Below are 14,381 nucleotides of genomic sequence, written 5' to 3' on the forward strand. Positions count from 1 at the left end.
GGAACCATTTGAATGATAACAGTGCACAGTATCTGACAAGTCCAAAGAAGTCCATATAAAAGGCTTAATTTATTCTTGGACAAATACTGTTATTCTGGCCTAACGTTTGTCTAGAGACTAATCAGTTGCCCTTAGATGTAAAAACAGAAGGCACACATTTTAGTCACTATAGTTATGACACTATTTAAACAAAAATATATGAATATCTCTGTAAATTAAAGAAACACACACATCCTGAACTATATAAAACAAAGCTTATTTTACAATATTAAATTTTGTAAATATACCGAGTCCAAAGGAGCACTCTTCCGTCACAGGTATGTAGAAATTTAATTCTTAAATACACTGGATATTATTTATATAGAAACATTTTTAGATGCAAAATATATATTTTTTTACAGAACTTTACGATAGCTGTCAGTCAAGTACAATGTTCAAATTTAGATATGTTAAAAACTGGTTCACACATGCACACTTCAACGCATGGAGAAACTTTAATGTGAACTGGTTAGTACAAAAAATAAACAGCAGCCATTTCCATAATTGTGGCAACAAGTTCTCCAGTCACCATGATCACAAAAATTGCTGTAGTCATCTCTATACATCTCTTGGATGTCAGTAACATTCTTCTACAGACAGATACGGATGATTGTGTACCCACATAGCTGACCTTATGGGAGGGAAAACGTAAGGATTTTACCTGCTAAGCAATCCTACATTATCTCCAGTTTCTTTAATGAAAGTAAAATGGAAGAAACTAGCATGCCAACCTATAATGATGTCTGTGTAGGAGTGCAGACCAATACACCCTATTTTGAATATTCTATAGACTTGTAGAAAAAGTTCTGGAAAAATGTTAGAAAAGCACTAAGTGGTTCTCCCCCTCTTCTTTGAATGCTGTATTAATACAAATACTTGAATAAAAATTGAGCCTTAATTTATGATCAAACTGACAGCTTGAATTTATTACTCCTTTGAAGAATGCCCTCCAAGAGACCCTCCTTTTCCAATTTACGTTTTAGTATTCTTTGGGGTACTATGCATTGCAGCAGCAGACTTCTTGAGACAGAAAACCTGTTACCTGCTTTTCTACCAGATAAGCAACACCAACAAAATAAACAAAGAAAGTTGCACATGCTAAAGACTCATTAAAATCAAAGGTGTACAGCTATTTTAAACCTTGTAAGTGGTTTATACTTAATTAATTTTAGTTGGTTGGATCCAAAATTTCACTTTCTCCAAAAGAATCTTACTGAGAGAGGAATGTTTGGGTCCAGCTTATCAGACTGTAATAATGTTAAGTGTTCCCCTACTTTGCAATGAATCCAGATAGTATGTGCTTGCTGGATGTTCATAAAACATGCAGAATCTGGAAAAAAAAATGAGGTTGAATCCAACACTGTCCATGCACGAGTGGTTTCTACTCATACAATGGAATTGCTACTTTGTCTCCTCTCCTATGCAGTTCCTCATGCAGTTTCTGCCTCCAAAATCTGCTCTGGACGATTCCTCAACCCTCTGGACCAGATCTTGAGGGCTTACAGTAGGAAGAAGGAGTCTGCTCATGCAGTGTTGGATTCCACCTATGATCACTAACATTAAATACTATTGTATTAATAAAATAATGTAATATTACTCATATTTAAAATATTCACCTTAATTCTTTGAGATCATAAGCCCCTGTACTGGCTTTAGATTATATGGTAGACAAGCAATCATAGAATCATAGAGTTGGAAGTGGCCTATAATATCATTCAGTCTAACCCTCTGCTCAATGCAGGAATCCAAATCTTTCCATTTATTTTGGATCCACACTGAGGCAGAGAGCAGGGCTGTGAAGTCGGAGTCGTGGAGTCGGAAGCAATTTTGGGTGGAGTAGGAGTCAGAGTCAAGAGCAATTTTGGGAGGAGTCGGTACAAATGTACCGACTCCGACTTCCATATAAATTTTGATTGACAAGAAGCAATTTTGGGTGGAGTCGGAGTCGGACAGTAGAAAAATAGAGGAGTCGGAGTCGAAGGTTTGGTGTACCGACTCCACAGCATTGGTAGAGAGGAAGGACCTGATATACTTGTATAACGTGCATTGTATCATGCTCTTTAAAAATCCCAGGATCTTTATTTATCTGTCAATCCTCTGATTAACTAGGGTGCATTTTTTTAAAATCTGCAATTAAATGGTCTTTGGGAGGGCATTCTGTGTGCCACAGAACTTTGTCAATCTCCTTCTCCACAGGCAGACAAGGAGATCAAGGGGTGGGAAAAGAGGTCTGCTCACAGAGACTTCACTGCAGTGGTGGAAATCTGTGTGGCTGTACCTCCATCAGTGCTCTGAAGGAGGCAAGAAGGGAAAGAGGAATGTCAGGGACAGTCTGCTGGATCCAAAGCCTTTTGGAGCCCTTGACACACCTCCAAAATGAAGGTTGGAGAGGGAAAGTATGCTAGCCCTGTTGCTGGTGCACTTATTTTCCCTCCCAATGGAAGGCATTTTTTAAGCCACAGAAATAGAAAAAAATGAAAACACCCACTATCTGGAGGTTCCTCCATCATGGGTCCCACCCTTAGATTGCTCTGTTAATTGCCTTGATTACAGTTGGCAGCCCTAATCGGACATTGATGCAAAAGAAACCTGCTTTCAGACAAACAAATCTGACACAACATTACAACAGTTAAAACCCAACATAAATTTTGTATCTTGTATCAAGACTGAAGTTAAAAACAATGGGAGATACCTTAGAGACCAATACTAAAACTTAAAATAAAGTTCTCTCATTCATTCCTTGATAGTGCTACAAGTTGATTTTAATGTTAATATCCAAGTAACATTGAACGCTCCTTAATATGCATTTAAATGTATGCCACCTTACAATTACATGATTTTTTTCCATTTCAGATATGAAGGACCACTGGCCAAGTACAGTAACTGGAATCCGTACAAAGAATAATGGGTCATCGCATTTTACATCTTTGTCATTTAACCTTCATGTCAAGAAGAGTTAACTTTTTCCTATTATTCACAGAATATTTTTTCTTTGAAAAAAGTCAGCACAAATTCACAGGAAGCAAAATTGTCAAATCAATTCCATATAGCAGCATATGAACTGAGTCACTGAGTGAAACTCTTCTTGATGAGCACATTAGGAAAATTGGCATTCAGTTCTAGGACAACTCTATTATCAATTTGTGAACAGAAGGACACGTCAAGTAAGGAAAGATCTTTACAAGACTCCAGCAATTTTCTTAAAGAAGCAGGGCTTACCATTCTTGTGCCTAGAAAAAGAGAGAGAAAAGGGAAAAGACAAGTTGAAAGTTAAATAATTTTAACATTTAAAGAAATAAAATACAATGGGCTACTAGAGGTGAGGAATTACAAATGTTTATCATCAGTAAAAAGCTTTAACTTTAATGGGGCTTCCTTCTATTCTAATCAGTAGTAGAAATTCAAGCCTCTCTAACAACCAAAAGTAAATTTAAAAGCCAGTGTGGCATAGTGAACCCAGAAGATTTTGGTTAGTCCTGAAGCTCACTGGGTGGTCTTCATAAGGTTGTTGTAATAATAAAAGGGCCATTTCATCTCCTTGGAAAAAGGTGGAATAAAATGTGAAAAAATAAACGTAAGATCACATAACAATAATTATCTTTACACTAATAACCCCCTTTTCTCTTACCCTGTCTGACTCGTACTGGAAAATCAGTTCAATGAACTGATTGATCCCATCCTATCAGCAAGGAAGTTAGGACCAGCCCGAAGTATGCCACAGGTGTCAACTGCAGAAATGAAACCAGATTATGGACAGTAGGGCCCCACTCATAAGGTGAGTTACGTTCTGGACCCCCGCTGAAAAGTGAAAACCAGAACTCATTGAATAGAATGGTGCGCGGCGCCCAAAAACCGCCGTAAAAGCGGAACAAGCGCCATATGAGTGGGGCTTTAGTCTAATTGCGTCTAATTGAGACCGCCGCATTAGCAAAGTGCCGTAAAGCGAAGCGCCATAAAGAGGGGCCCTACTGTATACATACAATCGTCCTAGGGAGTAGTCATGTGGCTTAAATAAAAGTATGACTTGTCGATTTGTGTTTTAGGCCAATCTGTAGGAAAGCATGGTGAAATTGTAAATTGTCATATATTCACTATGAAACCATATAGCTCTTACTGAAAGTGAGTAGGTTGTGGCATAATATGAGTATAGTTACCTTCTTTCCCATTGGAACCAATGGAAATGTATAGGAAAAAAGAAATGTTTAAAACCTACCTACCCATTTGTATTGGCAGTTCCTCCATGTTCTGTTACTCTAGTAGCTGACTCTACCCACAATTCCCCAAATGCACGTACTGTATTCTCATGAATATTCAGACAGGAACATCACTTACAAAACAACACATCAGAAGAAACCATGCATCATATAGTACCCCTCTATTTATATTTGGAATGAGGATCACCAAATTGTATCACCCATCGAAAGGTGAACTTATTAATATTACATTCTCCAGCTTCCAGGAGACTTCTACGTATGAAATTTTAGTTCTGGATTTTTGATGTTGCTCTTATTGGACTAGCTATCCACAATTTGTTTAAAATTAAAATTAATTTGTTTAAAATTAATCACAGATTAAAATTCTTTTGTATAGGCATCTTAAAGTGAACTTAAGATCAATTGTTTCCTAACTAGGAGATTGTCATTCCTCTGCTTTATTTACCATATGCATATGTCTATATACAAATCCTAACAGCGGTTAAATGAGTTAGGAACAATTATCTTCAAAACATTCTCTTAAATGTTCTTGGTACCTCACAGGGAATACTGAAAAGGGTTAAAGAGTGGTTTGGGAGTTCTGTTGAGCCCTTGTGAAGGGAAATTCTTAGAAATTCAGGTGCACAGTGCCTTTCTGGAGAGGGGGACAATGCTTTTTACATCCTGCTTATTTCTGTACAGAAACTGAGTAAATGCATTTTGAAACTGTCAAGGAAAGCTGATGATTTTGACAGTCATGAAGGGGACAGTTGGAGCTTTTGGCATTCTAGGAAGCTGTGGGAGGTTTTTTGGGTTTATAGCATCTACGGTACAGTTAAATATTCTTGAAAAGGGGGAAAATACATTGTTATTCCTCCTTTCATGCCTGAATGGTTTTACATATTTACATATCTAGAATTACTGATTTTAATTCAATGATTTCAGATAACAACTGATGTAGTATGCATACAGATGGCTAACCATTCTTTTAAGCTGTACTTTATGCTGCCTGGCTGCAGTCAAAATATCAAAAGGGAGCTTATTTTTCTGGAGCATGTTTTATGCCCTTATTTAAGCATAATCCACACATATGCTGCAATTTAAATGATCACATAATGGCACTGCATATGGTGCCCTGCAGACAAAGAACAAAACTATCCCACTTTCACATATCACCCATTTTCATACTCTAATCAGTCCACTAATCCTGGTATTTCGGGATTAAGAAGTAGGAAGGAATGGAAGGGGGTGGGGAACATTACAGGAAACTGCACTTGAGATTATCATCAAGGGATGAATATTTATTAGATAATTTTAAAAAGGTGACCAAGTTGCAGACATGCAAGTAGAGAAAATACATTTGTGCATCTCAAATCTCTTCTGTAACTGAATGGATTCCTCAATCTAAATTTCTGTTGTGGTGACATCCTTGTAGTTTCTTAATTTCTCATTACTAGTGCCAGCAAGAGATCTGGAAAGGAGAGAGGGTAGAACTAGCTTCCCAACCAAAGAGTTTTTGGGATGAGTTGGGAAGAGTTGCCGCCCTGGGCTCCTGCTGGGAGGAAGGGTGAGATATAAATCAAATAATAAATAAATAAAAAATAAAAATAATGAGATTTTAGTTCCCTCTATGGAAAATATTTCATTATTTAAAGACAGCATTTAGCTCAAGAAGGCAGCAAATACAGGCATGGGAGATGGAATGCACTGATACACTCAGAAGAAGTAAATGCAAATCTATCTGTATTTTTATGGATTCAATTATTGTTGTAAGACACTTTTAGCCTTGGAGAGTTTGGATTTAAAATGTTAAATAATCAATTAAAAATTGTTAATACTTATACCCCATGTATGCTGACCACCTCCCCAGCACTTCTGTAGCAGCAGCTTACATCAAACATTTTAAGATCAATTAAAACAACAGGAAAAGATTTACCACACAGTTTCTAAAACACCCAAATCATTACTAATCCAACAAACCACATCCCTCCTAAAAAGTAGGTCTGGGTTAGTCTCCTGAAAATTGCATGGGAGCCATTCACGAGCATTTCTCTGGAAACAGAATTTCAAATCAGTATTCTATTGGAATTCTAAATAACAGGGCTAAACAGAATCCTAAATGCACCCTTAAACACAGTGAGACTTATTTCTGAGAAAACGTATAGAACTGAGATGTTGTGGAGGCTTCTTTGGAAATTATTAATCACTGCAACAGAAAAATCAATGGAAGGCTATGTTTCAACTTTATACAAGGATTTTAGTGTATTGTTTTTCTCTGTTGTTTGGAAGATTGGGATCAGCCCATCTCTATAGTATCCTGCAGCCTATGATTTCATGCATTATGACACTTGTGTAAAAGGGCAACTCTCTCCTTCCCATATCATGCTGGCTCATCATTTTTTCTAGGCTTGGACTACCAGAACCAGTACTTCACTTTTATGTGTCAACGAATAAACTTTGTTTTAGCTTCCTCTTTATACGGTATACATAAGAACATTCATATGCACTGTTTAGTATGGATATTTCTAGATTGTGTATCAAAACATAAGGCTTTCCATTATTGTAAGATGCCTAACGGAATATGTGACATAAAGAAACAGTCCCTTTTTAACCTTCAGAAAAAAGCTTTTATTTTGATTAGCAAAAGCTTTATAGTTCTGAAATTAACACACACACATACAGTTTTAAGTAGGGCTGTGCATTGTATTTGTACAAATCACAAATAATAATCCAAATAGGGCCAATTTGGGCCTATTTGTATCCTGTCCAAATTGTGTGAAGAAGCTACAAATCTCTACAGAGAGGTTTGCCTAGTTCTGAATCAATGTGTAAAGATTTGTACAGACCTGTAGCTCAAAACAATCTCTAATGAACCCAGACAGAGTTTCTCTGAAATGGAGCAATTACAACACCATAAAGGAGAACACCAGGATGGGGAGAGAAGGAGGAAGGCTAGAATACTCTTACCCCACCTAACACTCTCCAATCACAGTGCTTGGAGGAGGCGAGGCCTTAAAATGCAAAAATCTTTTCTAAGTTCTGTCTCTTAGAAATGTTTGGTGGGGAATGGGTGGCATTTATTCTGTTCTTTCCCAATAAATCCCAGTCCCATCCTTATTTATAAATTTGTGGGTTTTTTTGTTTTTTTAAAATTTTTGTTCAATTCTCATTGCTAAGAATTACTATTAAACCTTGTGGGCATATTTAACCACAGTATTCTGAAATCAGTATTGTTCAGCCAGCTTGTGGGGTTACATAGTTCTTTTATTAGTACTATTAGCCAGCCAGCCAGCCCAACTTTGTGAGCATATGTGCCAGCATTCTGAGATTATTATTATTGTTTCCAATTGCCAACCACAGTGAATATTATTAATATTAAATAGTATTTTTATGTTTCCCTCACTCACTACTGCTGTTAGCCGTCTGCCTCTTATATGACAAGGTTTTTTTTTTTTTTTAAACCATTTTTGGGAAAAGCACACTTCAAAGGTAGTTAGCATGAAACTGGCAGGGCTAATCTTTACAGGAGCTACGATGTTGCCAAATTTCACATCTCTATATACATATTACATCCAAGGTCCTGCCAGCCTGTGCCTATCTAAAGCTACCCAATCGTGCCTAATATGGCAAACCTATTTTTTTAAAAAACCAAACCCTCATTTTTTTCCCCAAAATGTTGAAGAAAGGAACAGGAGAAACACAGACTCATTATAACTGGCATGACTGATCATTCATAGTCTTAAAAAAATGGAAAAATCAAAATTTAAAGGTGGCTAGCATAAAAACTCCAAGAGCTACCCATCTGAAATTTGGCAGGGTTAATTCACTCTATAGAGGCTACCATTTCATCAAATTGAATTTAAGTCTATTTAAATTTTAAAACATTTAAAACTTTAGAAACAACACTCCTGGAGCTATCCATCTGCAACTTGGCAGGTTTATTCACCTATACAGCAGCTACTATGTCTCCAAATTGCATGAGTCTAGGTCAAAAAACAAAAAGGTTGTGGCCATTTCAATTTTGCAATGTAAGTCAATGGGTTTTCTGAAGATTTCTGAAGATTTGTAATATCTGGATTGTGATCCGTATCTGGGTCGGGTCCAAATCTGTCCACACTGGATTGGGCCTGATCTGTACGTACAGATCGGAGCCACAAATTAGATCGGGAGGTATGTGCACAGCTAGTTTTAAGCTGGAGAATGTCGATGGGACAGTTTCCCATACAAATTTTAACAAAAATGAAAATATATGTTATTTTTTAAAATAAAATTGTAATTTATTTACTTTTTGAAGGAAGAACAGAGCAATCAAACTCAGGGGAAGCCAAAGTTCCGCCGCATCCAATTGCCATTCAGGAGCCTCTGGGTTGGCTGAATACTGACTCAGCCAGGATCTGCGCACGGGGACCAGAAAGTAAAAGTCTCTTCTCCCAAATACCCCTACCAGGGAGTAAGCCCTCTCCATTGACTTCTACTACAATTATTTTATTAGATCAACCTTTTCCCCACCATAACTTTTGCCTGGATTGGGACGTGTAGGAGCACTCCGAACACAAGCTGGATGTGATCTAAGTCCCCTCACTTTGGCCCATCCCTCTCCAACACAACCCCTTTTCAAGCATTATGCCAGCTTCACTTGCACTGGTCTTGGATGGCCCGGTTGAGCCAGGCTGAGGGACTTACACTGGTGTAGTCCCACTGGTGTAGTTGAGCCAGGACCCAGCCAGCTTAGCTGGAGATCCGCTGCATCCAACACTCCTCAACTCAGCATAAATGCAAGTTGGATTGTGCCTGAAGCCTAATAGAGAGCTTGATTCAATGATCTGCAAGAAACTGTTTGATCATAAAGTTCACACTTTATAAATATACCCTGTCACATGCTATTCAAATTCCAAGGGCTTTTGAAAACTGGCAATAGCAGTTGAATGTTTTTCAGGACATCATCAGAAAACTAGTCTCTTTAGCAGCGAAAGGAAAATGATTAGACCAGTTTGCAGCCTGTTACACAATCCAGAAAAAAAAAGTTATAACCCCGTATTTCATTATGCTTTGAACCACTGAGGAATAAATGCATGAACAATTTTTATGGTGAATCTGATGGCAGAAAAGGGGAGGAGATACTTAAATCAAGTATTTATTTTGAAGAACACATCTTATTTTATACAACATCTTTTTCTTCTGCTACTGATACAATCAATTGAATTAAAGAAAATCCAAGTGTTCTTGTGGCTGCTTACCCAAAATATCAAGCTGCCGGAGATTAATACAATTTGCGGCAAGTTCATCTATGTCAGAGTCACACACAGACCTGTTGGCTGTCAGAAATAGCTTTTGCAAGTTTGGGAGTTTACGTGCAAGTTTTGCAAAGCAGCCAGTGCTGCTCTGAAGTGTTGGGCACCATCCAAGATCAAGCTCCTCCAACAGTGGACAACCAGAAGCTAGCTCTGCAATTCCATTTTCAGTAATGTTTTTACATCGCCATAAATCCAGTGTACAAAGTTTTTTGCACTTGGCTCCTATCATGCTAGCAACTGTGTCATAGTCTTCAATCTGTGAAGAAATAACATCCATTTTGAACATATTGCTATTTCTACCCTTACTCATGTTTTTAAAAACATGACCTTCTTTATAAAAACACAGCTACAGTTCGACACGTTGACCGAGGTCTCAAATGCAAGCATAAGTGCCACTAATTTTAAGGGTGTTCATGCAGGAACAAACAACCAGTCTTTATACAGAACCCAGTTCTTTACATCCTTGTTGTAAACCATATTGTCTGACTAGCTTTCAGATTATTTGGTTTGTGACTGATAAAATCGCTACTGTATCTTCATGAAGTTGTCAAGTAGCCTTGGCCCTGTAAACCAGGCACTGCTAATCTGCAGCCTGCATACAACTCACGAAGAGGTTATGGGTTGCCCACAAGGACCCCCACCCTAACAATTCTGTGGCAATTCTGTACCTTTTGGGGAGCTTCTCTAAGTACCTTGGGGCTTCTACCCTCCCAACATCTAACTATTTCCTGTTGCTGCTTCTGGGTGCACTATTAATAATGCCCATTCACTTCACTTTTATTCACTCCTTGGCTGCATTGTTTCTCCCACTGTGATGCCTTCAGCAGATGAAGCAATGCAGCCAGCAGTATACAGAAGTGAAGTGAATATAAGCAATAAAAGTAATGAAATCATCATCATCTATTGATTGTATTTGTGAGCAAACTAAATGTAGTTGGGAGAATTTTGGGTGGGTAGGAAAGGGACTTTAAAGAACTTTGACTTCGGAGGAAAAACAATCTGTTAAATATAATAAAAGAAAGTAAAAGAAACTACAAACAGAACGAGTTTGGAGGGATTAAGGGGAAGATTAAGGAAGGGAACAGACAGATGATAGATGGAAAGAAAATAGAAGGTGCTAATTGTCTGCTTTGGCCGTGCCCATTTTTCTGTCAGCCCTCAGAGGGTTGGTCAATGCATCCATCAGCCTGAAAAAAGTTAGCCATCCTTGCTCTAAACAGTATATCATCATTGCAACCCACAGAAAGGATAACATGTCCACAAGAAGTGGCAGGTATGCCATCTGGCCCAGATGTCCAATCAGTAAAGAAGTTGCCGACTCTAAGATTATACATGTATAAAAGTGTATTTTAAAAAAAAAATCAGAGGAATTAGTCATCATAACATAGAAATCGTTGTATTTTACTTTAAAGGACAACAGCAAAAATTTTCCAGGACTTAAAAAGCAGGAGTCTTCACAGGAGTCAACAGTCACTGGAAACCTAAAATTAAAAGTTAGTTCCAGTGGCAGCACGAGAAGTAGGGCAGAATGCAGTAAATAGTTGCCACTACTCAGACAGAATGATCAGCAATGTCTAACATAGGCTGATAATGTTAAGAGCACTTATCTCTGCCAATGTTATCACCAGCAGGATGCCTGCACGATGCTGCACAAATTATTTCCAGTGAACACCAGCCAGTAAGGGAGTCTTTTGGTTGCTGTTCAGTACAGATAATTGTATGCTGCTTTTCTGCCCACTGTACCATCCAGCATCGGTCAGTTCTGATGTAACACTGTACACTTGATTTCATTTTTCTTTTGATAGTCTGTATGTTTTAATACATCATCTCAAGATCTTTTGGAATGCTATTTATTGTTTATGTGTCCCCAGATTGATTTGGGAGGCATCCACATGACTGTCTGGGATAAACCATGTGATAATTTCTGTAGAAACAATTCCATATGGTCAAGGAGCATAATGTTTGAAAATTTTATCTCATGGCAAAAGTATATGGATGGCAATCATGTCGATGAAGTCATTTCAGCTATGTTCCACACGAGTGGCACCCTGAATATTCTTCAACTAATTTATTAATCAAATCAAGCCTTATGTATATACTTACCACACCCTTGGCCATGAAATTATTTATTTATTTATTTATTACATTTATATACCGCCCCATAGCCGAAGCTCTCTGGGTGGTCAATCACCAGATTTGACATCACAAAGATGTCACGTGACTGAGAGCTGTTTAGTCTTGCCCACCTATCAAAGTTTATCTAAAGGGCAGGGGGAAGGGGTCTGCTTCATTGTCAGGGGACTGACAGGTGGGCATAGTTTTGGCAAAATGGCCTCAAGAGCCAAATATGACCCATTGGTGGACCAAGATTGTCTCACAGGCCAGAGGTTCCCGACCCCTATTATATAACACTGGTTGTTTACAGAGCATTCGTTCTGATTTAGAGAGTAGTAGTAGTAGTAGTGGTGGTGGGAAACTCCCTATTGTGTGCGACTGAAACCCAAGCATGCCAGGAAGACCCATGGACTTGCCAGGTATGCTATCTCCCTGAAGGACTGATTAGAGATGTGATGGAAGGGTTGTCATCACCCATAAAGCCCACTGACAGGTATCCTTTTCTTCTCATCCATGTGGGAACTAATGATACTGCCAAGTGGAGCTACAAGGAAATCTTGTCAGACTTTGAATTTCTTGGAAGGCAACTCAAGGACTTTGGGGCTGAGATAGTTTTCTCATCCATCCTTCAGTACTTAAAAGAGGAGAAGAAAGGGAAACAAAAATACAAAGGTGGTGCCAATGTGAGAGATTTGGATTCTGGGACCACGGGCTACACTTCCTGGAAGATGGACTGTTGGCAAGTGATAGGTTGCACCTCACAAGGACCGGAAAGAATGTGTTTGACCACAGCATGGAGAACTTCATCAAGAGGGCTTTAAACTAAATCCTAAGGGGGAGGAAGATGTAACCTTGGAGGTAATCTGTATACTAATGCCCAGAGTATAGGAAACAAACAAGACAAACTTGAACTCTTAACACAGAAAGGTAAATACGACTTGGGTAGATATAACTGATGACAGATGACAAAGAAAAGGCAGAAGTGCCTACTTTGGCTCAGTCTTCTCCCAAAACAGGATCTACGACCCTCCTGGCAAATGTGAAGTTCACTTGCACTGGGCTCCAGCCTGGGTTCCTACTGGGAGGAGGGGTGGGATATAAATCTAATAAATAATAAATAAATAATGTTGAACAGGCAGGACTGCATCTTGATATTGATGGACATATGGTCAAGGAATACCTAATTACTTTGAACAAGTTCAACTCTCCAGGCTTGAGGAAATGCAGCCTAGAGTAATGGAGGGATTGCCTGAAGAACTCTCAGAACTGCTGTGTATTATCTTCGCAAAGTCAAGGAGGATGGGTGAAGTGCTGGATAACTGGAGGAGGGCTAATGTTGTCCCTATCTTCAAAAAAGGGCAAAAAGGAAGAATCTGGAAACTACAGACCACAATCAGTCTGACATCAATCCCTGAGAAAATTCTGGAGCAGATTATAAAGCAGTCAGTCTGTAAGCACCCTGGATACAATGCAATCACTAGAAGCCAACATGGATTTGTCATGAACAAATACTGCCAGACTAACTTTATCTCATTTTTTTATCAGGTAACCTCCCTGATAGAATGTGGGAATGCTGTGGACACAATATATCTTGACTTTAGCAAAGCTTTTGACAAAGTGCTCCATGATATTCTCATACGCTGGATGGAATAACTATCAGGTGGATCCACAGTTGGCTACAGAATTGTACTCAAGGAGTACTTATCAATGGTTCCTTCTCAAAGTGGGCTAATGAATGGGGTAGCACAGGGCCTGGTCCTGGGCCCGGTGCTCTTCAACATTTTTATTATGACTTGGATGAGGAGGTGTAGGGAATACTTATCAAATTTGTAGATGATACAAAATTGGGAGGGATAGCTAATACCCTGGAAGACAGAAACAAAATTCAAAGGTATCTTGATAGGGTGCAGCATTTGGCTGAAAACAACAGAATGAAATTTAACAGGGATAAGTGCCAAGTACACCTAGGAAAAAGAAACCAAAATGCACAGTTATAAGGTGGGAGATACTTGGCTCAGCAATAATACATGTGAGAAGGATCCTGGAATTGTTGTTGATTACAAGCGGAATATGAGCCAACAGTGCAATGTTGCTGCAAAAAAGGCAAATACTATTTTAGGCTGCATTAACAGAATTATAGTTTTCAAATCGTGTGTAGTATTAGTTCCCCTGTATTCGGCGCTGGTGAGGCCTCATCTTGAGTACAGTTCTGGACACCACACTTTAAGAAGGATGCAGACAAACTGGAATGGGTTCAGAGGAGGGCAACAAAGATGATCAGGGGACTGGAAACAAAGCCCTATGAGGAGAGACTGAAAGAACTGGGCATGTTTAGCCTGGAGAAGAGAAGACTGAGGGGACATATGATAGCACTCTTCAAGCACATGAAAGGTTGTCACATAGAGGAGGGCCGGGATCTCTTCTCGATCGTCTCAGAGTGCAGGACACGGAATAATGGGCTCAAGTTGCAGGAAGCCAGATTTCAACTGGACATCAGGAAAAACTTCCTAACTGTTAGAGCCATACGACAAAGGAACCAATTACCTAGAGAGGTAGTGGGCTCTCTGACACTGGAGGCATTCAAGAGGCAGCTAGACAGCCATCTGTCGGGAATGCTTTGATTTGGATTCCTGCATTGAGCAGGGGGTTGGACTCGATGGCCTTGTAGGCCCCTTCCAACTCTACTATTCTATGATTCTAAGGAAGATGCAGACAAACTGGAGGAGGACAACAAGGATGA

The 14,381-nt window shown here is 39.0% G+C and overlaps 1 protein-coding gene across 13 annotated transcripts in view; it reads right to left on the reverse strand.

Annotated features, from left to right (window-relative positions):
* Nucleotides 1–265: 265 nt before the first annotated feature.
* The window catches only part of FBXL4 (F-box and leucine rich repeat protein 4), a 59,020-nt gene continuing 44,904 nt past the window's right edge, over nt 266–14,381 (reverse strand). For all 13 annotated transcript variants that reach the window (XM_061623407.1, XM_061623400.1, XM_061623397.1 and 10 more), the window contains 2 exons: nt 9,470–9,782; nt 266–3,269 (listed from right to left, as the gene is read on the reverse strand). In XM_061623407.1, the coding sequence (XP_061479391.1) occupies nt 3,106–3,269; nt 9,470–9,782 (477 nt within the window). In that variant the 3' untranslated portion in view covers nt 266–3,105. The remainder of the gene's footprint in view (nt 3,270–9,469; nt 9,783–14,381) is intronic.

Source organism: Rhineura floridana, chromosome 4, assembly GCF_030035675.1.
Source record: "Rhineura floridana isolate rRhiFlo1 chromosome 4, rRhiFlo1.hap2, whole genome shotgun sequence".
NCBI lineage: Eukaryota > Metazoa > Chordata > Lepidosauria > Squamata > Rhineuridae > Rhineura > Rhineura floridana.